This window comes from Molothrus ater, chromosome 1 (assembly GCF_012460135.2).
Source record: "Molothrus ater isolate BHLD 08-10-18 breed brown headed cowbird chromosome 1, BPBGC_Mater_1.1, whole genome shotgun sequence".
Taxonomy (NCBI): Eukaryota; Metazoa; Chordata; class Aves; order Passeriformes; family Icteridae; genus Molothrus; species Molothrus ater.
Genome location: NC_050478.2, coordinates 140,624,432 through 140,649,159, shown reverse-complemented (window position 1 = coordinate 140,649,159; position 24,728 = coordinate 140,624,432). Strand labels below are relative to the sequence as shown.

The 24,728-nt window shown below is 42.8% G+C and overlaps 1 protein-coding gene across 1 annotated transcript; it reads left to right on the top strand.

Moving 5' to 3' along the window:
• Positions 1 to 719: 719 nt before the first annotated feature.
• On the top strand, positions 720 to 20,171 carry HAS2 (hyaluronan synthase 2). The gene is made up of 4 exons (XM_036404362.2): positions 720 to 1,249; positions 10,013 to 10,639; positions 15,125 to 15,226; positions 17,190 to 20,171. The coding sequence occupies exons 2-4, from the start codon at positions 10,013 to 10,015 to the stop codon at positions 18,120 to 18,122; spliced, it is 1,662 nt and encodes a 553-aa protein (XP_036260255.1). The 5' UTR covers positions 720 to 1,249; the 3' UTR covers positions 18,123 to 20,171.
• The last annotated feature ends 4,557 nt before the right edge of the window (positions 20,172 to 24,728 follow it).

The following is a 24,728-nucleotide window of genomic DNA, read 5'->3' as shown; positions in this document are numbered from 1 at the left end:
CCATGGCTCCGGGGACCGTCGACAGAATTGGCACTTCTGATTTAGAACGAAACAAGACCAAAAAAATCACCCCCAGACCAAAAGTAAACCAATCCAAAACACCAAAGCCCACAGCACAATTTTCCAGTTTTTAAATGGCCTAACATGTTTCCCGGCTTGTTTTAATACAAGAGGCATGGGTATGAATATCAGTGGGAGCTTCCTTGGGTATTTACTACGACAAATCTTCCCGAGAGTGAACGGGTAAAGCAGGATTCAAAGCTGCGAAGTTCATCCATTCATAGACGCAATTCCTTTATTAATAAAAACCAGCAGCAGTAAAAAACTGTCCCAGCCGAATAGTGGCTGTGGGAGGGACAAATCCCACACCCCAAGCCCAAGGATGCAGGGAGTGGGGAAGGTGGGGGGTTCCCCCAACTGCGGGGCATGAAGAGGAAACCAGTTGGTGGCAACATATGTGTATTGTATTTCTTTGAAAAAATTTGCAACTTGGCTAATTAAATTCCTGGCGCTGAACTGGTCCTTGGCTGAGATCATGGCAATTGGGAGGGTTGGGTTTTTTTTTTTCCTCCTTACAGGAGTTCCCTCCTTCTTCCCATCCTCCGCCTATTAAAACAAGTCAAGTCTCCCTTGTTAAAAGACCCCATAACGTGGAAGAGGCAGAAAAGCAGCAGCAGCAGCAGGAAAGAAAAAGACGTCTGGAAAATATTACCCGTTTGCTGCTGCTGCTGCTGAGAAACCTCATTGAAACAGTTACTCGGGCAGCAGCAAGGTATCACCAAAGAGACTTTATCTGATGCTGATCTCTCAAACTTTCAGACACTGCCTTGCAACTTCTCCAGGCTCCTGGCTAGCCGGGTTTGAAATAAGATCTTCAGCTTCGACCACGAGAAACTAACTCCTAATTTATTATTTCTAACTTTTTAATTATTATTATTATTATTATAACTATTATTTGGGGAAAAATCCCACAACTTTGAGCTAGAAACTGAAGCAGAGAAAGACAAATACATGATAATTGTGAAAACACGTGGGAGAAAATGAGTAGGACTGAATAGCCTTACACGATTTTTTTTATTATTTTCATTTTTAATTATTTTTTTATTTCTGAGCGTCTTATTAAGTCCCTGAAAAGTGCGATTTGTTCTTTTACCTCAAACTTGGAAACTATTCAGCGGGAGCAACGGTACGTGAGACCACACAGTTGGCTGGAGCCCCTCTATGACCAAAGGACAGAAGGACAAACAAGGTAGGTGATTTATGATTATGCTTCTGTCAGCTCAAGAGCAGAAGACCCCCTCCTCCCATCCCCACTATTCCAGGGAGGAAAGCTGGAACAAATCCCCAAAAATACGAGTGGGGCTGGGGGAGGATCTTACCGGCTCCTACGCTACACCTATTTCAGCAATGAATAGAACCGCCGTGAGGATGAATGAGGTTTTCAGCTTCAACCCCTCCTCCGTGTAATCCGTTTAAGACATTGCTGAGCTTCAAGATCTGGGGGAAAAAAAACCCGAACTCAAAAAGCCAAAAAAAGCCAACCGCCCCATAAACCCTCTGAAATTAGAATAAAATCGAGCACAGGCTGGGCAGCCTCTCCGCTGATCGCAGCGGGGAAGGCGAGACCTGCTCAGAGCCCGATCCCGATTCCCTCCGGCCGCCCCTCGCCTTTGCATCCAGGGCCGGGCGGGGACGCGCCAGGAGCGGAGGGAGGGCTGGCACTGAGGGGAGGCAGGCGAGGCGGCGGACGTGGGGCTGACGTCCCGCCTCGGACAGCGCTGCCGAGCCGCCCGGGCGCCGCGCAGCGCGGGGAGGGACGGGATGGAAGGAGGGAGGGCGGCTTCCCGCGGGAGGGCCGGGAGCCGAGGGCTGCGGGGCGGGGGCTGCCCGGAGCTCCCCGCGCCGGGCCCGCCCCGGCCGAGGGAGGGCCGCCCCGGGGCCGCGGCAGCAGCGGGGGGCGATGGCAGCGCCAGCGCGGCCGGGCCCGGTCGCTCCCGCGGGCGGGGCCCGTGACGCGGCCGCGCGGGGATCCCCGGCCCCGCCCGGTGACGCCGCCGCTCCGCCCCGTTGGATCAGGGCCGCGGCGCCGGGCCGGGGTTCCCCCGCTCCGTGTGCAGCCCGCGGCCAGCGCGGGGCCCGGCGCCTCCTGCCCGGCTGCAGAGCCCTCTGTCCGCAGCGGCCCCGCTCGGCTCCTCTGGGAGCCGCGGTGCGTGTCTGTCGGACACAGAGAGAGCCAGCTGGCCACAGCCTCGCCACACAGCATCCGTAGCGATGCTGGCAGAAGGGGGCATTGGCCCTTGAGAGAGAATTTACCCCATTTCCTTGCCCTGAGAGGATCCCCTTGTAGTACAACACTCCTGATGGGCGTTGTCTTAGTCTAGAGAACACGGAGAGGGGATCTCATTAATGGTGCATATAAATATCTCAAGGGAGGGTGCCCAGAGGATCAGTGCCAGACTCTTTTCGGTGGTGCCCAGTGACAGGATGAGCAGCAATGGCCTTAAACTAAAACACAAAAGTTTCACCTCAAAGGAGGAATAACTTCTTCACGTTGAGGATGGCAGGGCACCAAACAGGCTGCCCAGGGAATGGTGGAGTGTCCCTCTCTGGAGACATTCCAAGCCCACCTGGCCATGTTCTTCTGTCACCTGCTCTAGGTGACCATACCTGGGCAGGGGGGTTGGACTCCCCTATCTTCACAAGTCCCTTCTAACCCGAAGAGTTCTGTGATTCTGCAGGGCTGCAGTGACCCCACATCTCTTAGGGCACAGCTGCTTCTCCATGTTTCACTCTGTTTCATAGTCTTCTGCCTTTGGGATCATTTTTCCATTGGCACCCATGCACTTTTTTGAAAGCACACATTGTGTATAACATGGGTGCCTTGAGGGTTCTTCTGAGGACTAGATAAGGGTAATAAATCTTTCTTACCCTGCATCCAAGCATAGAAAAACTCAGGTCAAGGTTTTCCCAATAGGAAGAGCTGCTCTACGGGATTCATTGGAGTTTTTCAGGCAAGTTCACTAGGAAAAACTCAAGTCTTCATATTTGTGACATGAAAGCACATTTGCTCCATTTTGCTATTCAAGATTATTGTATAGAGCAGCAAAGTATTCTAACCAGCAACCAGAAAACATTTCTAAACTAGATTTTTGTTTAACCACAATCCAAAATATCTGAGTAGAAATATAATTTACTTCTGGTTTCGTTTCTTGGAGCATGTGTCTGGGGATTCTTTTGGTTGGTTTTCTTTATTTTTTTTTTTTTTTTGTTCATTTAACAACTAGCGTTTTATTGTGTACATGAGGGTCAAATCCAACCTGCAGCCATAGAATTCTTTCCACATTGGTTACTCAAACCTGTAGGAGATTAAATGTGAGCAGTTCCCTGGGAAACATACACTGAACAAATAGGAGATTCTTGATTTGCTGATCAAAGCTTGTGCATATAGATAGAGCTTGCCATCATCAGTAATCCTGTTCTTTACTTTTAATTTAACCTCAGAGTTAATTTTAGTCTTATGTGAGCCTTTCCAGAAGATCAATAGCATAACAAAATCTGGAAGTTATAAATAACCAAAAGTTCCAGATATGGTAATTGTGTTGTAATAAAGGTGTACAGATGGAGCATAACTTTTCACTTTCCTCTCTGCAAGCTGTAGAATAGAAGAGGGGGTCTGGACAGCTATCTTATGCATGTGATTAATATCTACCTAGAATAATTTGTACTCCAATGATATATGATTTAATTTGCCACCAAAATAAGCCTAATAATGAATCTAAATATTGTCTGAGAAATTGTAAGCCTCAAACACCATGTACTCCCAGAGAGTGTATACAGGCCCAGATGCAGTGTGCGCAGGCACTCACATGTGCACTCTGACACACTCGTGTCATTGAAGCAGCAGCTCTGTGCCAGCCAGTGCTGTCACTCTCATTAGTAAGGAAGTGGGTATTAAGGATTATAAAGATTTCATTTTCCTTTGCTTTTGTGCAAAACAGCCCTTGGTGTCTGTATGAACTTAAAGCTGTGTGTGCTGGCTTTTATGGTGCCCGCCTCACTGATCTCAGGCCTCCTGCTGAGTTAGAGTTGCTTGTTTGTTACAGACAGATCCCCACGGACTACACCTTCAGGTGAATACAGGCAAGGAAAATAGCAAGGGGTGTGTTGGTTTTTGTTGGAGTTTTTTGACTAAAACCAGTTATATGGAACTAGGGAACAAGTGGATCTCATATAGCACTAAAAAGAGTAACCTAAGCCTTATGAAGAGTTTTACAGACCTCCAAAAAGTTCTTGCATGATCATGATCCCCATTTTACAGGTGAGGAAGCTGTGACAGAGAAAGGTGAATTCACTTATCTAAGGTCACCCAACAGGTGAATGACAACACTAGGAGGCAAATTGAAATTGTCAAGGCCCCGATCCACTCTTAGATTCCCTAATGTAAGAAATGCAGTGGTAAAGCATTGACAAATTGAACAACCTTCATAAGGGAGGCTTATCTCTACAATAAATTTGTCAAAAATATACTTGCATTTTTACCTCGAGTGTCCCAGAAATAGCATCTGTTCAGAGAAAGATTTTTTTTATGCCTTGTTATCTTGCAGTTACTACAGAATCGCAAGATAAAGTATCCACTGATTTCCCTCTTCAGCATAATATCTAAGTGCACACTTATCTTTAATGACACACTTACATGCTTTGCTGAATTCAAAGCCTCAGCACTAGGGTTGAATAGATATTTAAGAATGCAGCTTCCATACAGGCATGTAAAAATGAGATGTTTTCAAAGGTTTTCTGTGCTCAGCACTTCTGGTTTCCACAAAGGTTCCAGACAAATCTGATCTGCAGATCTCATATGTGAGGTTGATTTGTATTATCAATTTGTTTTCAATGAGGAGGTGCTATCAAAGCTGCTGCTACAAGTGTCCCCCTTCAACAAAATTGTTTGAGTTTCTATTGCATATATAACTGGACACCCAAATTGGATTCCTCCTGAATGAAACTAATTGCAAGGTGTACCTCTGGAGGACACTTTTCAGGTTTTTAGTCCATTGGGTCTGACTATACTTAGTTCAGAGTAAAGCACAAAAATGTATGGAGGGTGGAGTTAGGTCCTCAGCACCAGGTGTTCCTCTTTGCAGATCTGTCGGTGTGGTATTGCACTATTTGCTGATGTGACCACAGCCCTCGATGTGTAGACAGAGGCACAACTCTTTGTAACTTTTAAAAGTGAAGGGGACTGTGGTGGGTTGACCCTGGCCTGCTGCATGGTGCCCTCCCAACTGCTCTATCACTTTCCTCCTCAGCAGGATGTAGATGCAGAAAATAAGAGGGCAAAACACCTGGTATGTTGAGATAAAGGCAGCTTATAAAGCAAAGGCTGTGCATGACGCAAAGAAAAACAAAAGATTTATCTTTTACTTCTCATCAGCAGATGATGTTCGGCCACTTCCCAGGAAGTAGGGCTTCAGAACTGAAAAACAAATGTCATAACAAATGCTTCCCCCTCCTCCTTTTAGCTTTTTAATCTAAGCAGATGTCACATGGTATGGAATATCCCTTTAGTCAGTTTGGATCAGCTGTCCTGGTTATGTTCCCTCCCAGGACCTTGCCCACTCATAGTATATTGGTGTGAGAGAAAAAGTTGGAGAGACATCCTGGATGCTGGGAGCACTGCTCAGCAGTAGCCAAAACACTGCTGCATTAGCAACACCTTCCCAGCCACCAATACAAAGCAGAGCACTTGGAGGGCTATGGGAAAAAATAATTCCACCTCAGCCAGGCCCAGTACAGCGACACAATGAGCACATTTGTGATCAAACCTTTATTACTGCCTCCTGGATAAATATTGGCTTTTGCAACTTATGGTGAGGGTTTTTCTAAATGTCTTCAGATGTTTGGAATTACTAAGTGCTAATTCTGTCAAACAACCTTCCAAATCATTCAATCGTGTTAGGTGCAAACTTTCGGTCTCCCTCTCTTGCTTTTCAATCTTCTGAGGAAAAGCTACCCAGAATTACTGTGTGCCAATGTTTGAGTGTTGCATGAGAGGGGATTTCTGAGAGAGATGATGTAGTGAGATACATCATGACTTCAGTTTGACCTCCATCTGTTTGACCCCCGTCACTGGTTCCATGTCCTGTATCAATAGATGCTAGGCACCACCTGATTGCTTCCTTTGTCCTCATAGCAGCCACACAACAGAGGGTGCAGAATTGAACAGGCTGCAGATAATACTGATATCTTCTGGCACCAGTACACGTTGGTTTTCTGGATATCTATTTGCCCCTATTCAGTATTAGTAACAAATAAGCTTTTTCTGTCTCTTTGCCTCCTCACTTCATAAAGGGATGAGCTATCTTCAGGCCCTGTTACTCTCAGAGATGCATGAAAGATGATTAATAGCCATGTGGATGAACTCTGCCACAGGATTTTGAAGGAAGAAAAATTGGTACTTTACCATGGAGGTCACTAGTGTTCTTTGCTGAGTAAAAACCCAGTTCAAAACAAAACATAAGAACCTGCTGACTTTCAGTCAAGTGTCTAGATCTTAGATCTTAAAAGTTAGATCTAGGTACCATAACTACAGTAAATGCTAGTCTAAATATTTTCAGAATAGAGAAAACTGAAGCATATTTTGCCATGTTGTTCTAATTTGAGATCTAAGGCATTATTCAGTCTGAGAAAGGAGTGTGATCTCTAGTGCTGCAGTTAATACCCCAATCATTAGATGTACTGTGTATCAGTCATTCATTAACCTGATGTTTTTCATGAAAGCATTGTTAGAATACTACAACTTTTAGTTATGCCAGTTGTTCATAGTAATGTAAATTCACCTTCATCACAAAGGAGAAATATTCTTTTTGTATATATAGTTGGCTTTATCAGGATGCCAAGAGACACAATACCAAACAGTTCACCAGGTGCACTCTGATGTCAAGTACATGCAAGGGTTCATTTCTTGGTCATGCTTTTCCATAGCAGCCTCCAAAGAAAGGCACTCCTTGCCTGCTACTGTACAGTCACTACAAGGCACATTTATACTTGGCACTGCTTTGTGAATCAAAATGTGTGACTGAATCAGCAGCAGCCTGCACAGCATCAGGATTTAGCATATGGCTTTCACATTTCAGTTCTACAAGATGGGCTGGTGAGCACTGCTCAGTTCATCCCTGAAAGGAAAGAGATGAAACATCACAACAACAAATTGCTCAGTAGTAGACTTTGGAGGCTCTTTATATACACTCACCTTGTGCATGCAAACCTTGGGTCTGCTTGCTGGGGGCTCTGTAAAACTCATACTGGGTTCAGCTCCACGGGGTTAGGTGAAGGTGCCTATAAGGGATTTAGGTGCCCAAATTGCAGGGTAGAATTATTATATTTCACTGTGTCAGGCCAGGCTAGATACTCATAACAGCACTGTCTGATCTGAAAGTCCCTGAAGCAGCTGCTGCCTAGCCTCAGTATCAGTATTTGATTCAGCAGTTCATTTTTTGGTCCCAGACTTGTACAAGCATCATTTCCTTTTTAACTTCTTGGCTTAATTCTTGGAGATGGGTGGAGAGTTTTTGGCTTCTTTGCCATTGTTTGGGCATGTTAAATTTGATAAAGATCATTTCTGCTGGGCAAGCTATCAATACCTCATGTTAAATCTTGAGACTATTGAGCAACTTTTCCAGTTCCCCTGAGATTCAGTCAATTAAAAGACTATACATATAACCCTCAATTGCACATACAAAGGGAAAAATTTCTTTGATGAAAGCCAGGAATTTAGATCAAAACACTTTTTATTTTCCTAAGGTTGACAGAGAAAAGGAAAAAGAAGTGTTGTTTTATTAACACCAGAAATTAATTTCTTGGTCTTAAAAGACTGGATTTTTGCAGAGAGAGAGGATCTGTGCTGTAATGATAAAGTCAGAGAATTTGTTTTTGTTTCTTTTCCTTTTGTGCAGAGGCACTTCATAGGTAGAGCAAAACAATAGCAAATTAATGTAAAAGATACCTGCTACAGTATATGGTCATTCAAATGTAGCCACTCCAGATCTTAATGTAAATCCTGTTTATTTTAGCCATATAATTCTTCATGTAAGCAGACTTTAGGACCCCAAATGAGAAAGCAGAGTATAAGCGCACCATTAATGAGACATTTACCTTGATGTTTCTAACATTTTGCATGCTTGAGGGATTAGTAAACAGACAGACTATTTTACTTCGAGGTAATCTAGAGGGGATCCATTACTTAATCTGTTTTCTAAAGCAAGTCTATTTTGGGCACTGAGTTTCAATTCACCTATAGTGGTGGTAAGCATAAGCTGTCTTTTATTAGGCATCTTTATGACCCCTGCTGTGAAAGATTTTCAGACAGGCCAGAACAGGGAGGGTCCCTTTTGCTGGTGGATGATTACAACACCTGTCAGAGCCCAGCCTTAAGTATTCAAGGAAGTCCTAGAGCTAGGGTCTGATTTCTTTAACAGTGCCTCCAAATATACATTTAAGAGGCTTCCTCCTATCTTGAAATTTAAGACCCTAAATAGCCAATGGAAAAAGACAAAGTCTTTGTAACCTCAAACTTCGTGCTTGCCTAGTTTATTTTTATGTTGTAAGTGATTCTGTGTTGACTTTTTTGTTCCGAGCCTGTAGCTTTTCAGACATATATATAGCTTATGACAGCTATGCTGCTGTGTCTTGGTAGTCATTTTTCAAGGAAGAGTTAAAAACATATATGATGTAAGGAAGTCCTGTTCCAACTTCAACTTTGGCCAACAGATGGTGAAACAAACATGAGCAGCAGATGAGTGAGATGATAACAGCAGGGAAAATATGAATAATAGCAAGAAAACACAAATATTAAATCTATTACTCTGAGAGGACCTAATTTAGCAAAATATTCAAGCATGAGCTTTATTGACTTGCAACACACTTGCTGGATTAGCCTTAAACAGACATCACCTGTTTTATGTCCTTCACATAAAATGCATCTATTGACAGAAAATATTGTCATTAACTTCTTACAATTCTGAGAAAGCTGTTGCATAAAATGGGTGATGTGATTGTCAGAAAAGGTGTTTTTCTGACAATCTCTCTCCAATAGAGTCCACCTGCCTGCCTGCCCATACTGTTTATTTGTTTCAAGAATGCCAGAGCACCCTCCATGCCAGCCACTTGCTCCATAGCCCAGAGTTTAGGTTAGAAGATTTTACAGCCAGGTAAGCTAAATATGTAGAAGTGATCAGAATCAGTTATGTCCTAGAGAATTTCTGAGTCCAGGGTGGAGTGTTGGCTCTGTTAAATTTATGCATATTTTTGCCACAGACTTAATCTCAGTTAAGCTTTAGCCCCGATACACTCATGCTTACATGTGCATGTATCTATGTACACAACTATATGAATAATGCATTTTTGCAATGGTATTGAGAAGGCCTTTTAAAGCAGATGTCTGATTATATAAATATAAATTATATATAGTCAGACATCTGTTTAAAAAAATTATAAATACATTCAGGCATCTGTTTTAAGAATGTCTTTCCAATATATTTGCAAACATAACTAAGAGACAGAAACAATTCAGGGTGGGATACAGTCGTGACATGGATTGGGGATGAGGAGGGGCTGCCCAGACATTCAGCTGTTCCAGTCCCCTGTGACCATACAAAGTGAGTGGTGGCCCAAAAGCCCCTTCTCCAACCTCCTCAGGATAATATGACAGAGTGTCTTATCCAACCAGTCCAGGCTGCCAAAATAAGATCCTGACACAAATAGCACCTTCTGTGAGGGCACTGTGAATAGCAGAAATCATCTCTGCTCCATTAAGTCTGTTTGGATTGTACTTTACATGGGGGAAGTTCTGCAAAGAGCTGCTCAGTTGAGCAAGGGGATGCAGTGAGTCTGTGAGCTAGAAGCTCAGGGTGTATCTGTTGATGCTGAGATCTGTGTTGCAGCCACGTGACCCCCTTATGATGTCTTATACCAGCAAGTGGTGGCTCTCCTAATGGGTTTCCCTACTTCTTTGCAGATGTATTGTGAGAGGTTTATATGTATCCTGAGAATACTTGGAACCACACTCTTCGGGGTGTCCCTCCTGCTGGGAATCACCGCTGCTTACATTGTGGGCTACCAGTTCATCCAAACAGACAACTACTACTTCTCCTTTGGACTCTATGGTGCTATCCTGGCATCACATCTCATCATCCAAAGCCTGTTTGCCTACCTAGAGCACAGGAAAATGAAACGGTCGCTAGAGACTCCAATCAAACTGAACAAAACAGTTGCCCTCTGTATTGCTGCCTATCAAGAAGATCCTGACTACTTAAGAAAATGTTTACTCTCTGTAAAAAGATTGACCTACCCTGGAATTAAAGTTGTTATGGTCATTGATGGGAACTCAGAAGACGACGTTTACATGATGGACATTTTCACTGAAATCATGGGTAGGGACAGTTGTGCCACTTACATCTGGAGTAATAACTTCCATGACAAAGGTCCTGGTGAGACAGAGGAGTCTCACAGAGAGAGCATGCAACACGTATCTCAGCTGGTCCTGTCCAACAAAAGTGTTTGCATCATGCAGAAATGGGGTGGAAAAAGAGAAGTAATGTACACAGCATTCAAAGCACTGGGGAGAAGTGTGGATTATGTACAGGTAGGTATTAGAGCACCAGGTCAGTGCCAATTCAAACACACTTTGAAAGAAAGCAGCTTTTGTATATTTTGTGCAGCATGTTAGAGGCCATCCTAGTCCCTGATGAACACAGTGCTCCTTTCAGTCTGTTTGGAAACAGCTTGACCGTTAAAAGGGTATTTTGCTACCTTTTAAAATGGCCAGTCTATCTGTGACAGTTTTAATTTTGTGCACCAGCTATGGGAGAAGTCTGAAATCCTTCCCCTGCCTTCAGTACTGCCCCCTCATTCAAATGGTTTTGCTTCAGACAAAGCCAATGACCTCCTGAAAGCCCCATCTCCTGTGGGGGAAGGTCTCGAGTAAGGCTTTATTTTGTGAGTTTGTTAGTGGCCCCATATATGAGTAGACAGACAGGTATTTGGTCTCACTAGGGAATATCTTGGAGAAGTGGTGAAGTCTGTAAAAAAGATGGGGATATATTTTAAAGGCTTTGAAGGCCATGTGGAGTATTCAATAAAAGGGTCAATGTGTAGATTTGAAAGAAAATTTCTTCAGCTAAAGCCTGAAGGAGCTTTTGCTTCATCACTTACAGCTGCATTACCTCACTCACTGCAACTTGGCCTTTAAGGCCCTTATGACACACTACTCACTTAAAAATGAATTAGGCTGGGTCCTCTCTCCCTATTTCCAAAGCAGCAGAGGCACATTTCTTTCCAGCTGCCTTGGATCCCCTGAAACATTGTCTATGTTTTTGCCTTACTTACATGGATTCCTGGCTCCTGCAAACAGCCCTGCTGACTGTGGGAAGGGGAAAGGGTCATGTGTGGAGGAAGGCGGGTGGGATCAGATACTCTGGCTGGACACTGAGGACCCTTTCTTAGAAATCTAGGCCAAGAAGGCTCATTTCACTAATCCCACTGAATAGGAGATGATTTTCCTAAAGAACCACCCTCAGTTCTTCCAAGCTTCTCCCACAGTCAGAGCATCCAGCACTCTCCTGCAGTGGAGCAGCAGCTCCCCGCGAGGTGCTCTCTGCTGGCTCAGGGCAGCTGCATGGCTGAGCCACTTGTGTTTCTGGGGCCTGTGCCCAGCCTTGTGTGGGTGTGTGTGCATGCTCTGCACAGCACAGCATCCACGTGCAGTGTCCCAGGGACCTGGAGAGGCTGCCAGGAGCTGGGCTGAGAGCAGCGAGTCTTCAGTGCACAGGAGGGGCAGAAACTGAAGAGTGCCAGGAACTGCTCTGTTATTGGAGCTAGGAGAGTAAAGCCAAGATTTAAAACCCATCCTCCACCACTTCCCAAACTGAAACTGATTTATTCTTTCAAAACAATGGGCTTAAGCTCTCCATTGTCTGTGCTTTGGTTTTGTGCTGTGAGGAACTATGATGGGATAAAAACGCTGATTTTCTTTATTAGCATGGGTTTATAAACACACAGACATACTGGATTGCAGAGAAAGAAGGCAGAGAGAAAGCAGATTCATTGCAAGTTTCCTCCCTCAGTTCAGCTCTTGTATTTTTCAGGGAACCTGGAAAAAGTGTTTCTATTTCAATAGTCATAGCATAAATTCAGAAAATAGAAGAGATATTTCTGTTCAGTTAACACTCCAGACCTGGCTCAGAAGGTCTAATGAATTTTTCAGACAGAGACTGTAGTGGTGCTGTAAGCACAGTCTGCAGTAGTGACTGATGCCACAGTCACATCTACAGTCACATCTGTAGTAGAAATGCAGCCCCTTGGTGGCCCTGGCTACTGCAGAGTCATAAAAGTGCAGCTAAAATGTGGCTCTGTTTTATGAATAAATAAAGGTTGAGATATTTCAAATGGTCCTTTGGGGAGACCCAGGGTAAATTACTTTAAACAAGCCCTATATTTCAAGGGCTCAGCAGTCTGCATCAATGATTAAGCACTTTTTAAAGTGGCCAGTCAGCACCACTGCCCACCCTCAAAATTGTAGGCCTTACAGACACCCTGGAATTATGAACAGGCAATCATAAACAGTCAGACCAGTGCAGATAACAAGCTGTTACTCAGTAGTGGTGTTTCATTAAGTACTGCAAACTGCTATGAAGGCTTATTTCCATCCTAGAAGAGTTTATGAGTGTGCAAGTAATCAGGTGGAGGAGTTAAACTGGCAGGTATTATCAGTGCAGAGTTGTGAGGTAACAGGGTGCAATTCATCTTGGCTTGATGGAGGTACCTGTGTGGACAGTCCAGTGCAGGCTGAACTCAGAGCAGCTTGGATAAACTGTCACTGCCTATAGCAAGTAAAAGAACAGCTCCCTTAAGGTCAGTTGTTCCTCTTATATAACTCTGTGACCCAAAGCAGTGATGTTTGGGTCACTCAGCCCTTATGTGGAAAGAAGGCAAATTGTCTCTTGGGCTGTCCTGTGCACACCCTGGCTAGGCAGGTGTCCGTGTTTATTTGGGCTTCTAAGTGTCTGTGTTTCTCTGGGTGGTCCTCTGTTCACCTGCAAAAATTTCATCCAGATGGAAAATGATGGCTTGTTAGATTTGTCCCAGAAACTCAGACATACCCACTGTGCTGGCATGCCCAGGATGTGTGATGGTGTTTTGTTAAAAAAAAAAACCCAGTGTTTTCAGGATTCCTCATCCCTATATTAGTGATGTGGCTCATGGGCAGGCCTTTCTGCCCCAGGTAAATACATCTAATGGGGTGGGAGTGCTCAAGTGGCAGGTGCTGGAGGGAAAGCAGAGGGGCTGGGAGGCAGCTGATCCCAGCCCACCACTCATGGTCACAAGAAATGACATGCCTGTCACTGCCTGAGGACCCTGGGAATTCAGTAAACTACAGATTCCCTGTGCAAAGCACTCAGCAACAGGTTTGTCCAGGAAGACCCAAGTAAAAGTATAGGCATTGTTTTCCCTCATTGTTTTGCTCCCTTCTATCACCCAGTGCTGCCACTGATGACAGCTTTCCACTAAAGCTGGAGTCAGGCCTTGGCCAGGTTACAAAGATGCTGTGGGATGAGGCCATTGAGGAGGGGAGATGGATGCATCAAGTTAGTGGGAGCTGGAGATGCTTGTGGCTTTTCTCCTGACAGAGATATGAGAGCTTTCATCACCTTTCTTCTCTTGGCCCACTCTGAGTGAGCGTGGAGGGGAGCATGTTGGCAGAGTCCCAGCTCATCCCAAACTGTGCAGTCCAGCTATCCTGGGCAACCTCTCCTCTTGAGTCTGGTCCAGAGAAAAGCCCCAGTGCTCTCCTCTCACTTCATAGAGCAGATGTAAAGGTTACCTCTCCCCTGGAGTGACAGGGCTTAGAAAGTTTGCATGAAAGGACACCAAAATTAGGATACCCATTACAAAGCCTCAGCAGAATCTGTCTTAATATGCTGTTTAGGCAGAGCTACTGACTTGCTCCTACTGACCCTGTCTGAAGTCACAGGAATGGAACATGGGGACAAATGGGAGGCAGTATGAGAATTTGTAGGGTGGGATTCAGCCAGTCAGAGGGGTGTTTCTGGGACGGTCTCTGCTCCAGTTCCTGGGTGTCTGTGAAATGAGTTCACACACGATGTGGCCAGTTCCTTCAGCTGCAGCAACTGCAACAAGGAGACACCCTCTTGTATTAGACAGGCTGCAGCCCGAGTCATTCTCCTCAGAGTGAACGAGAGCAATGCCAGCTATCTCACAGACCAGCCAGCCTGTCTGAGCCCTCCTCCTACTCTCCAGGGGAAAGCCAATTTCCTAATGTACACAGTGTTTAGTTGACTAGGAGTGTTTGTGTAGCTGAAATGCCTTGTGTGTCATTTACTTCTGCCTTGGTCTTTTGGAGTACTGAACTTCGAGACTCATGCCTTCTGGCCTTATATAACTTTTTAAAAGAATGCTAGAGAAAAATAGCAAATAATTTCTCTTTTCAAATGTCAAATCCCTGCACTACTAATAACACATCATGCATCTAAAATTAAAAATTAGTTTGCTCTGAAATATAAGATACATATTTTACATGAATTGCTAAACCCTTCTGTGAGTAAAAGAACAATTAGGTTTCTTCCCAGACTCCTACTTGGCTTTTTTTCTTTTTAATAACAAGTGCATGGGATTTAACTCCTTGCTCTTTCCCTCATATGGCAGTGGGAAACATTTGACCAGAGTGCTCCAACTGTGCAGCTGATGCAGAGAAATTCAATGTTAGAGCACAACAGGAATCTGCTGCACACCCACAGACACCATCTTATTCTGCAGTGCCCATATCTTATTCGAATAAGCCCGTCCAGTGTGCCAGTAAAACAAATGGAGCTGATACAGAGGATTGTTTGTGTGCACAGCCTTAACCAGCTCTGTGTTTTGTGCAGCACTGTGCCTTGCTGCCTGGTACAAGTGACCTTTAACAGAAGTATCAGTGCAGACTTCAAAGTCAGATTTAATTGCATTCAGGAGAATATGCATTTAGAGTCATTATAATCACTTGCATGATTTTTATTTTCTTCTGTAGTGAACTCCTTAACCCATTTTTTTTCTTGTTTTTTTGTACTTGTAGGTCTGTGATTCAGATACAATGCTTGATCCAGCCTCATCAGTGGAGATGGTAAAAGTTTTAGAAGAAGATCCAATGGTTGGAGGAGTTGGAGGTGATGTGCAGGTGAGTACAACAATTTTCAGATTAACAGAGGTGTTTCAGCAACTATTTGCATTGCAACAGATTCCTCTGCCTGAAATAGCATTAAATATAATTTATGTGTATATACTAGATGCATATATATAACATGTGATGCCATTATAGATGCTCTTATCATACCTTAACCTTTTTGTCCATTGAATGGAAACTCTTCTTGGATGTGAGCACTGTATGGTTTTACATCCATAGCAAGCAAAAAAAAAATATTCTGCCCCTATATGTGAAAAGGGGGGCACTGGCATCGTCAGGATTGTTGTGGCATCTTTGAGTCTCTGGGTATAGCTACTTGCTCAAGGTACCAAAGAAAAGATATAGGGGGGCAGGAAATGGAGAACAGGTGTCCCATAGCCATGTCCAGCAACCTCAAGCACTTCAATTATATTACTACTGGCAGCCAAGATTGTTAGAAATAAAAAACACCTTTGAAACGCTCTGCACTGTGCACTCTGTGTGTTACTGGGTCTCCCATCTCTGTCAAGCAGGGCAATAGAAAACTTCCAAGTCAGACCATCTCCTTGTGTGTTAGGATTTTCAGCATTACTGAGTTTGGCTGATTGCTACAGCAAAAGGCTGGTGGTACCTTTTGACACAACTCCTTCTGCTGCAATTTATAAAGAGAAATGTGTATGAATATTTCTGTTAGCCTTGAGATGAATCCCCTGTACTCAGTTGGGCTTTTTATGTGAGACAGAGGAGAGAGAGCTATATAAATGAACAAGAACTTGCTAATGAACGCCCAAGTAGTCAGAAGTATTTCAGGCATGTGGCTCATAACTGCAGAAATTAGGATTCCCACAGAAACCTGGATAGCTTTGGAGCTCTAGACTGACCACAAACCAGGCGACACAGCCCATTCATGTGAAATTCCAGGCATGTGTGAGTACAAGTGAAGGGAGGACAGGTTCAGCTGTGACAGTGAAGGTTCATAAGCATCTGCATTGGGAAGGACGTGTGTCCTCTTTGAGGAAAGGTGACAGAATGAAGGCTTTGGCCTTTTTTTTTCCCCAGTTCATTTTCCAGCATACACCCAGCAAGCCCTGCTGCTTCTAATATGTTCTGGAATTAAAACTGACAGAAATTAGGACCATCAGAGAAAAAGAATATTTTTCTAGTTGCAGGGCAATGTTTTATAGTTGTAGGAGGCCAAAGATCCACACACTTCCTTGTCACATCCTTTGGCACAAGGTGTGTGTTGAGAACTTGTATGTGAAGCCATGGACTTGTGCATCTGCACACGCTCATGCATCCGCTGGGTGCTCAGACTCGATGTGCGGCTGGGCTGTGCAGGAGAGAAAGACTGAGATGTTTGTGTGGGCCTGAGGAAGGCTGTACTGGAGTATTACCATATGTCTTGGGACAAGGTAACAGGCTGGTACTGCAGAGACAGAACAGGTTGCTCCTCAAAGGAATGCTAGACATGGGGACACAGTTCAAGGTTGAACCTCTAAGGCCAGGCTTTGCCCTACAAAAATGTAGGGCAAAGACCATGTGTTCTGCTTTTCTCATTCTCCAGCATAGTTTTAGGAGGGCTGGAAGGAGTCCTGTAAGCCCCAAAGATGTGTACAGGCAGGAAAGCAGCAGGAGGCCATGAACTCACCAGCTCTTCTTGGTAAAATCTAAATCCAGAAGGTCTAACTGGGGGCAAAAGGTAAGGAAAAATGAGACAGGAATAGGAAAGGTTGCAAGGAAAAAAAGAACCTCTTGGTGAAACAGAAATTTAAAGGTTTCATCTCACCCTTCCTGTCAATGTCCTGGCTGAAATGTTTGTGTAGCTCCTAGGTTTGCCTTGAGTTGAACACAGGAGTGAGGTTCCCACCAGAATTCATCTAATGGTGCTCTAATCTCAGCAAACTCCTTATTGATCCAATGTGCACATTTTCTGTTTTAAGAGCTCATCTAAAAGGAAAACTGTTTTTTTATTTTGCAGATTTTGAACAAATATGATTCCTGGATCTCCTTTCTGAGCAGCGTGAGATACTGGATGGCATTTAACATCGAAAGAGCCTGTCAGTCCTACTTTGGCTGTGTACAGTGCATCAGTGGACCTCTGGGAATGTACAGAAACTCTTTACTCCATGAATTTGTGGAAGATTGGTACAATCAAGAGTTTATGGGCTCCCAGTGCAGCTTTGGAGATGACAGGCATCTAACTAACAGAGTGCTAAGTCTGGGCTATGCAACAAAATACACAGCTAGATCCAAGTGCCTTACGGAAACACCGATAGAGTATCTCAGGTGGCTGAATCAGCAGACCCGCTGGAGTAAATCCTACTTTAGGGAGTGGCTTTATAATGCCATGTGGTTCCACAAGCACCATTTGTGGATGACCTATGAAGCTGTAATCACTGGATTCTTTCCTTTCTTCCTTATTGCCACAGTCATTCAGCTCTTCTACAGGGGAAAAATCTGGAACATTCTGCTCTTCCTGTTGACAGTTCAGTTAGTTGGCCTGATAAAGTCTTCCTTTGCCAGCTTCCTTAGGGGCAACATTGTCATGGTTTTCATGTCACTCTACTCAGTGTTGTACATGTCAAGTTTACTGCCAGCAAAGATGTTTGCAATTGCCACGATAAACAAAGCAGGGTGGGGCACGTCAGGAAGGAAAACCATTGTAGTTAATTTTATAGGACTCATTCCAGTCTCCATTTGGTTTACAATCCTCCTAGGTGGCGTAATTTTCACTATTTACAAGGAATCAAAAAAGCCATTTTCTGAGTCAAAACAGACAGTTCTCATCATTGGCACAATACTCTATGCATGTTACTGGGTTTTGCTTTTGACTTTGTACATGGTTCTTATCAACAAATGTGGCAGGCGGAAGAAAGAGCAACAACACTACGACATGGTGCTAGACGTATGATGTTTCCGTGGGAAGTTACCCAGAGTTGTAAAGCAACCCAACGACCTTGTAGTATCTGTGGCATCAGACATATGTTGCCAAGGGAAATGGATCACTGCTGCTGGGAATAGGACACTTTTATTCCTCTGGGTTCATTTTCATCCTGCCAAAGTAAGGAAAAAAAAAAGAAAAAAAAAAAAGAAAAAAAAAGTTTCTTTGTTTCCAAGGGGGGGAAGGACGCAAACCACACAGTTACGACCTGTTCACAAGAAAAGGGGAGAACTTCTGTGTTTATGCACTTTTTTTTATTGTGCATATGCCTGACAGTGTTACGTTCTATATACCTCACTGGTCATGCTTATGTGTGTGGACAGAAAGAAAGGGAGTTTGGAGAATCAAGAAAAGGACTGTACAACCCCTTGCAACCTAATTTATGAACTTCTCATTTTTATAGTTCTGTTTATAGGAAGGGTCTTTTGTTTTAGGCTGCCAAATGTAATGCCAAAGGTAAATTTTAAGAGGCCATTGGCTGAGCTGTATTTTTATATTATTGTATTATTTGTGTGTGTGTATTTTTAAGCCAACTTTTTTTTAAATCACATATTTTATATTTTACTATCTGCCAAAAAAAGCTGCCTCCCCAACATTTTGTTCTTTAGCCTTTTTTAATATATTTGGGGACAAAAAAATCATACATTCTCCCCCCAAATTTCTGCTGAAATAATATTGTTCATAACAGAAAGAATAAAAAGTCTCTCTGCATTTTTGCAACTAATGAATGGTTATTTCTGTGAAAAAGCATTTAAATGTGCTCTTTTAAGACATTTATTAGGAAAGGCGCAAAATTTTCAGGTTTTGCATACAAACACATTTGTGCATAAAAAAAGGCCAAAGGGGTAGATATGTGCAATTTGAGGGTTTTGTTTTGATAACATTGTAAAAGGGAAATTTGCTTCTCTGCTGAGAACTTAATATCCCTGGCATGCAAAATAAACCATAAAGCAAGGCAGGCCTCCATGCCACGGGAAAAGACATTGCTATGGAAAGCATCCCACTGATTTTATATGGGACCTGAGCAGTCAAAAACTTCTGACTTAGAAAAATCTTGGGCACATGAAACTGCTATTGAATTCACTGATGGTCCTAGCTATCCATAATCTACTACTACCAAGCAAAGAGTTCAGGTTTTTATTAAAAAAAAATAAACAGGGAAGGAAAAACTTATCAACACTTTCAAAATGTGTGTGTTGTACTATAAAACTTCTGCAGAGTCCTTCATACAGTTTACAGAAAATAAACACATCCCCTTCTCTGACATCCAGTGTAATACAGACCCCAGTACTGAGCCCAATAATTTGTTTTTGACTACAGCATATCTACCAGAAAAGAAGCCAATTTTTTTTATCAGAAAACATCAAGCCTTAGCAAATGCATCACTTCCTTGGTGCCTAATAATCAGTCCTGGACATTTATTTTGGACCATAGTTTTGAGAAATAATATTCAGGACTAAATTCTGCAGTCCTTCACCAGCCAAAGGAATGTGGCATTGAGCCCTAATATACTTTATAAAGAGCAACAGAAAGACCAGCTGCCCTTCTTAGATTCTGGTATTAAAAGCACTGTGGTAAAGCAGAAATCGGCATATGATGCTTAAAGAACTTAGAAGCATTTTCAGCTTCTCTTTTTTATGCAGACATGAATAGATTCTGCTGTAGAATGAACTGCACACACACTACCTTGTTGTCCGATTATCTTGAGGTACATGATTGCTTGAAAGTCATACTAATGTTATGTTAATGATTGGAGAGTTGATTCATGTTGATTACAAAATAGAACAGTATTAAAAAAAGCAAGAGAAACGGTAAAAATCAAAAAAACTTGACTATGCCTTTTAACTATTTATGATGTAAGTTAAAGCTTGGGTTAACATTCAAATGTCAAATAAATCTTCTCATTCTATAAAAAGATTGAATTAATTGCCTGTATTTATTCTAGCAATTATTCAATGTATTTCCAATATAGGTTGTATAGTATAATTGTTACTTTCATAAATAAAATATTTTTGATAAGATTATGACTAATTTATGGTATTTCTCACCAGCACTTTTACTTTGAAGCCATAAATCTGCACAGTTTGAAGGCTGTTTTTCTAATGTCACCAGCCTGATTTCCAAGAGGGAGTTTACCATGGAGCACCTGTGGAGTGCAGGTGGCTGGGGCTGGTCCCTGCTCTGAGAGGCAGCACGGGGCATAGGCAGCACTCAGAGTCTGTGCCAGCAGCTGCTAGATCAATTCAGTCAAAACACTTCCTTCCCTTTTTCCTCAGCTTCCTGATTTACAAAACAGGAATAGCAATCCAACTTCCTTTTGGGAAGCACTTTGAAGTTTATGGCCAAAGTACTTTAGTACATTACATAGGAGCTGATGTTTTCCAGCCCTCCTGTCCACTGGAAATCATCACCCTCCACAGCTTGGGAAGCAGAGGAGGACAGGTCCATGGCCTTCTCCTGCTCCTCATCAGTGCTGTTTGTCAAGCCCCCTTTGCCCTGGCACAGCTGAAGGGCAGCTGTATGTTTTCTGTCACTGACGGTTATGGGCAGCAGCCACTGCTGCAGGGACACGGGGCAAAGTGAAATCTCACACAGGCTTGCCACAGGTCAGTGACTTAGGAGAGAGCCTTCTCAGCCCTCAGTGCTTGTTACCCTGTGTCTGTACTGTGCCCAGTATTGAGCTCCCCAGGACAGGGACATCACTGATAAACTGCAGTAAGTTCAGTCCAGGTTGGTTTGGGTTGAAGTGGTTCTGAGACACCTGGGCTGGTTGGGAGGGACAAGGAAGGGCTTTGGCAGGAGGACCTAAAGGTCACATCCAATACCTTTGGGGAGGTTTCCAAGAAAATGGTTTCAGGCTCTTCACAGTGCTTCACAGTGCTGTTTGGTTTGATGATGAAAGATTCTAAGTTGAAGGGGGAGAGGTTCAAGGTTCAGGGTTTGGATATTGATAGGGACTTCTTCCCCAAGAAGACATCTAAGCAGGTTGCCAGGACAGTGCATCCTCCCTCCATCCTGAGGGAATTTCAAGACTAAACTGGGTGAAGTCCTGAGATGCCTGGTCTTGACCTTGGAGATGCCCCTACTTTAAGCAAGGGGTTGTGGCAGAGATATAAACTCTCCTGTCATCCTTTCTGAAGCAGGTGCTGACAGCTCCACCTGCACAGAGGCTCATTCTGTCTCTGTTCCAAACACATCCATCCTGACCCCAGGCACAAATAGCTCAGCAGCAGCTGGTACTGAGTACCCAAAAAATCAGAGCCCTTCCTGTGACTGGGTCACTCTCCTCAACGTGTTTGTGGCCACTTAGAAAAAAGGTTTCAGCAGAAAAATAGAGTATGAAACATACTCTACTTCATACTTCATATTGAAAGTGTTCTCAAACAAATTAAGATTTTTAATAACATTTCCTGCTTTTCATTAATAGTAAATATATTTTTGAGATCTCTGTCAAAAGAAGAAAACATGTTAAAAGAAATATTCTTGGTCTGTTTTGAACATTTTTAAAAACACAGGTTTTTTTTAGTCACCTCTGATAGACAGATGGTGCTGAAAAAGTCCCACAAATTATGAATTCTAAATAAATGTAAAAAAGAAAAACATTTCAAAAAATGCCATGAATTGGCAATATCTCAAGTTATAAATCATTTCCATATAGACTAATTTGGGTTTGAGAGCATCTGTTTGCAGAGACCAGGTGTGATGCAAAACCTACAATAATCAGAGGTGCAGCAGGGAGGAAGGACCCCTCCTCTTCTGTCTGCTAATAAGCTTCATTTTGGCCAAGAATCAGGTTTCTTTCAATGGGAAATGCATGAATATTTAGCAGAACTTTTCTAGGAGGCAGAAAAATTCTTGTCAGACACATGCTGCCAAACATGTCCGGATGCACAAGCTGTTGTGAATCTGTCTATTAAAAATTAGGTCTGAATTTGTTTCTTAGCAAGAGTTAGGATGGTAAAGAGGAGACAAAGCTCTTGAAAGTTGTTGGTGAGATATGGTATTACTGAGGCTTTGTTGCAAATGCCACTTTTCTCTGGAGTAACACAAGTATTTTAAATAAAGTACATTTTTTCCCCCAACTTTTATTTGTCCTAAATTTGCTGTTTCAGCTTTGTTATGGAAGGATGGATGGATGGATGGATGGATGGATGGATGGATGGATGGATGGATGGATGGATGGATGGATGGTGTGCTACAAATTGTTTCTGCTTCTTCTAGCTATGGAAGAAGCATGTTATACTTTTTAGAATAAATATTATACTTTCTATAATATTTGTCTTGGCCAAATAAATCCAATTTATTCTCCTAAAATAGCACTAAAATTTCTATAACTTACCAAACTGCCTGGAGGCAGTTACATTGACATTGTAGTTACATTGTCACTAAATAGAGATCCAGGCTTTCTGTGCTTTGGTCCATAATACTCTACTCTTCAAGTGTAAATACAACCTGTGGCATGTTTTTGTCATAGGCCAGAGAGTCCTGCCCCAGAAAATGCTGGACACAGGTGACATTGATACATGGAGCAGGAACTAGCCTGGTCTGGGAGATTGTAGAATTTAGGTATGATCCCCATCACCAGAAGGTGACCAGATTGAAAAGAGTCCTGGCGTTTGTTTTTTACTAGTCTAAATAGAAACTATCACTACCCCACTCAGAAGCAAAAGGCAAGTCAGCTCACGCATTTGCCTGACATCATGTGGGATCTTATTCTCTAAAGAGGTCCTTAGATGTCATTCAGTTCTGCAGTTTTCACACCTTTCTTTTTTCCACATGTTTTCTAAGTCCTTTGGTCATGTGCAGGAAGCAAGAAAAAACACTACCTGGGGTCTAGGACCCATTGGATTAATATTCCATTGCTTCTTTTACAGCATCCCTGCTGGGCTGACTGTCTTCTAGTACTTCAGTTTGTTCCAGTTGGATACACTCTGTAGAAATTATATGGTTATAACAGGACCTTCTTTTGGCTACCTCTCACAAATATCAGTGAGAACAGGAAGCATCAAGAGCTTGCTCATGATCTGTGCTGCTTTATGTAACCCAAGGGAGTGAAGTCTGGAATCTGACATTATCAGACACATTATTAGAAATTACAAAAACCACAGAAAGAGCATGTGAAAGAGTGACAGCTAGCAAATGAATCACAGGAAATTATATTTTATAAGTTCCTCTGCCCATATAATTATTTATTTCATAGTCTTTATGAGTAAAAGTAGCACTTCTTTCTATGTCTTGACCCTACAGCACGTTGGGGACATACTGGTACATGGAACACTTAGTCATGAAGAAATTTGATGAATGTGGCTCAAAATAGATAAGTGGGCAGCTTGCTCTAAATTAATTATCAGGTTGTGGCCTATATCTGCTCCTTAAAATTGTTCTTAAATTTTCCATAGTGATTCTTTCTAATGAATGTAGCTTATAGGCTGAACCCATCCAGTGAGATGATGCTGCAGATACCAGTGAATTCTGTCTGAGCCCAGTCTTCACTGCCTTCCTAAGAGCTGGTCCTGACCTGGATTCTGCCACCATCTATAATACCTGGATAATCATGACAGCACTGTGAGATGTATTAGGAGAGAGCTCAGCATTGAAAGTCTGTGAAGATCATAGAAGAGGGCTCCTCCTTCAGGAAAGCAAACATTTGATAACAGAGATATAAAAGAATTGCACAGTACACAAAATGCTTATTTCATGCTTATACTGTAAGAGAAATAGACCTTTTTCCCTAAAAATGACTGCTGCTGTTCACTGCCTATGGAGGGATGCTCAGTGGCCAGCTCAGATCATGGTTCATAGTTTAATTCAGGTTGGAGAGGTCTCAGGACATCATCTAGTCCAACATTTTGCTCAAAGTAGGGACAGCTCTGAAATAGCAGCAACCCAACAGAAGAGTCTATCCCACAGTTAGCACAGCCCTTCCCTAAATGCTGACATTTGTAGATGCTCAGATTTGGTCAAATGTGTAAAAACATATGCACCCTGAAAGCCGTGTCTACACAAGAAAGTGTGATGTAACCAAAATCTTTGTGATTTTACTTGTTGTAGTCTAAGTGTTATTATATTTGGTTTGGTTTTATTTATGTTTCTTGGGAAATGATGCTAACAACTGTAAAATTGAAACTTCTATTTACTAGCCTGTACAAAGAAAACTTTATTTAAATTGTGGTAATAAATTGATTTAATCAAACTGGCAGAAAAACATGACACTTTTATGTCAGCCTATGCCAGATCAGTCTCACATGATTTACCATAAAATAAGCCAAGTGAATTTACAGCACTTTTTTTCCATGAGGTCTGCCCTGGGCAAATCCTTGCTTTGCAGTAAGCTTGAGGTAGCTTAAGCCTGCAGTGTCAGAGTCATTAGTTATATTGCATTGGCCACAGGGCATGAGAGGAAACCTGGACAGATAATGTAGGATAATTAAGGCAGTGTAAACTCATGCCCTAGGCTATTCAAAGCTTTTAGATGTATATGTACCTTAAACTGCCCGGGACTGCTTTCTAGGTAAGCCAGGGGCCTGTACTGTGTCCACACAAAGACACCCGGGACTTGTGAAGTGAATTGTGAAG

Coding starts and splice junctions, on each gene's coding strand:
- HAS2 (XM_036404362.2), top strand. CDS start 10,013: ATGTATTGTGAGAGGTTTATATGTATCCTGAGAATACTTGGAACCACA. Junction 10,640..15,124: donor GAAGTGTGGATTATGTACAG/GTAGGTATTAGA, acceptor TTGTACTTGTAG/GTCTGTGATTCAGATACAAT. Junction 15,227..17,189: donor GAGTTGGAGGTGATGTGCAG/GTGAGTACAACA, acceptor TTTATTTTGCAG/ATTTTGAACAAATATGATTC.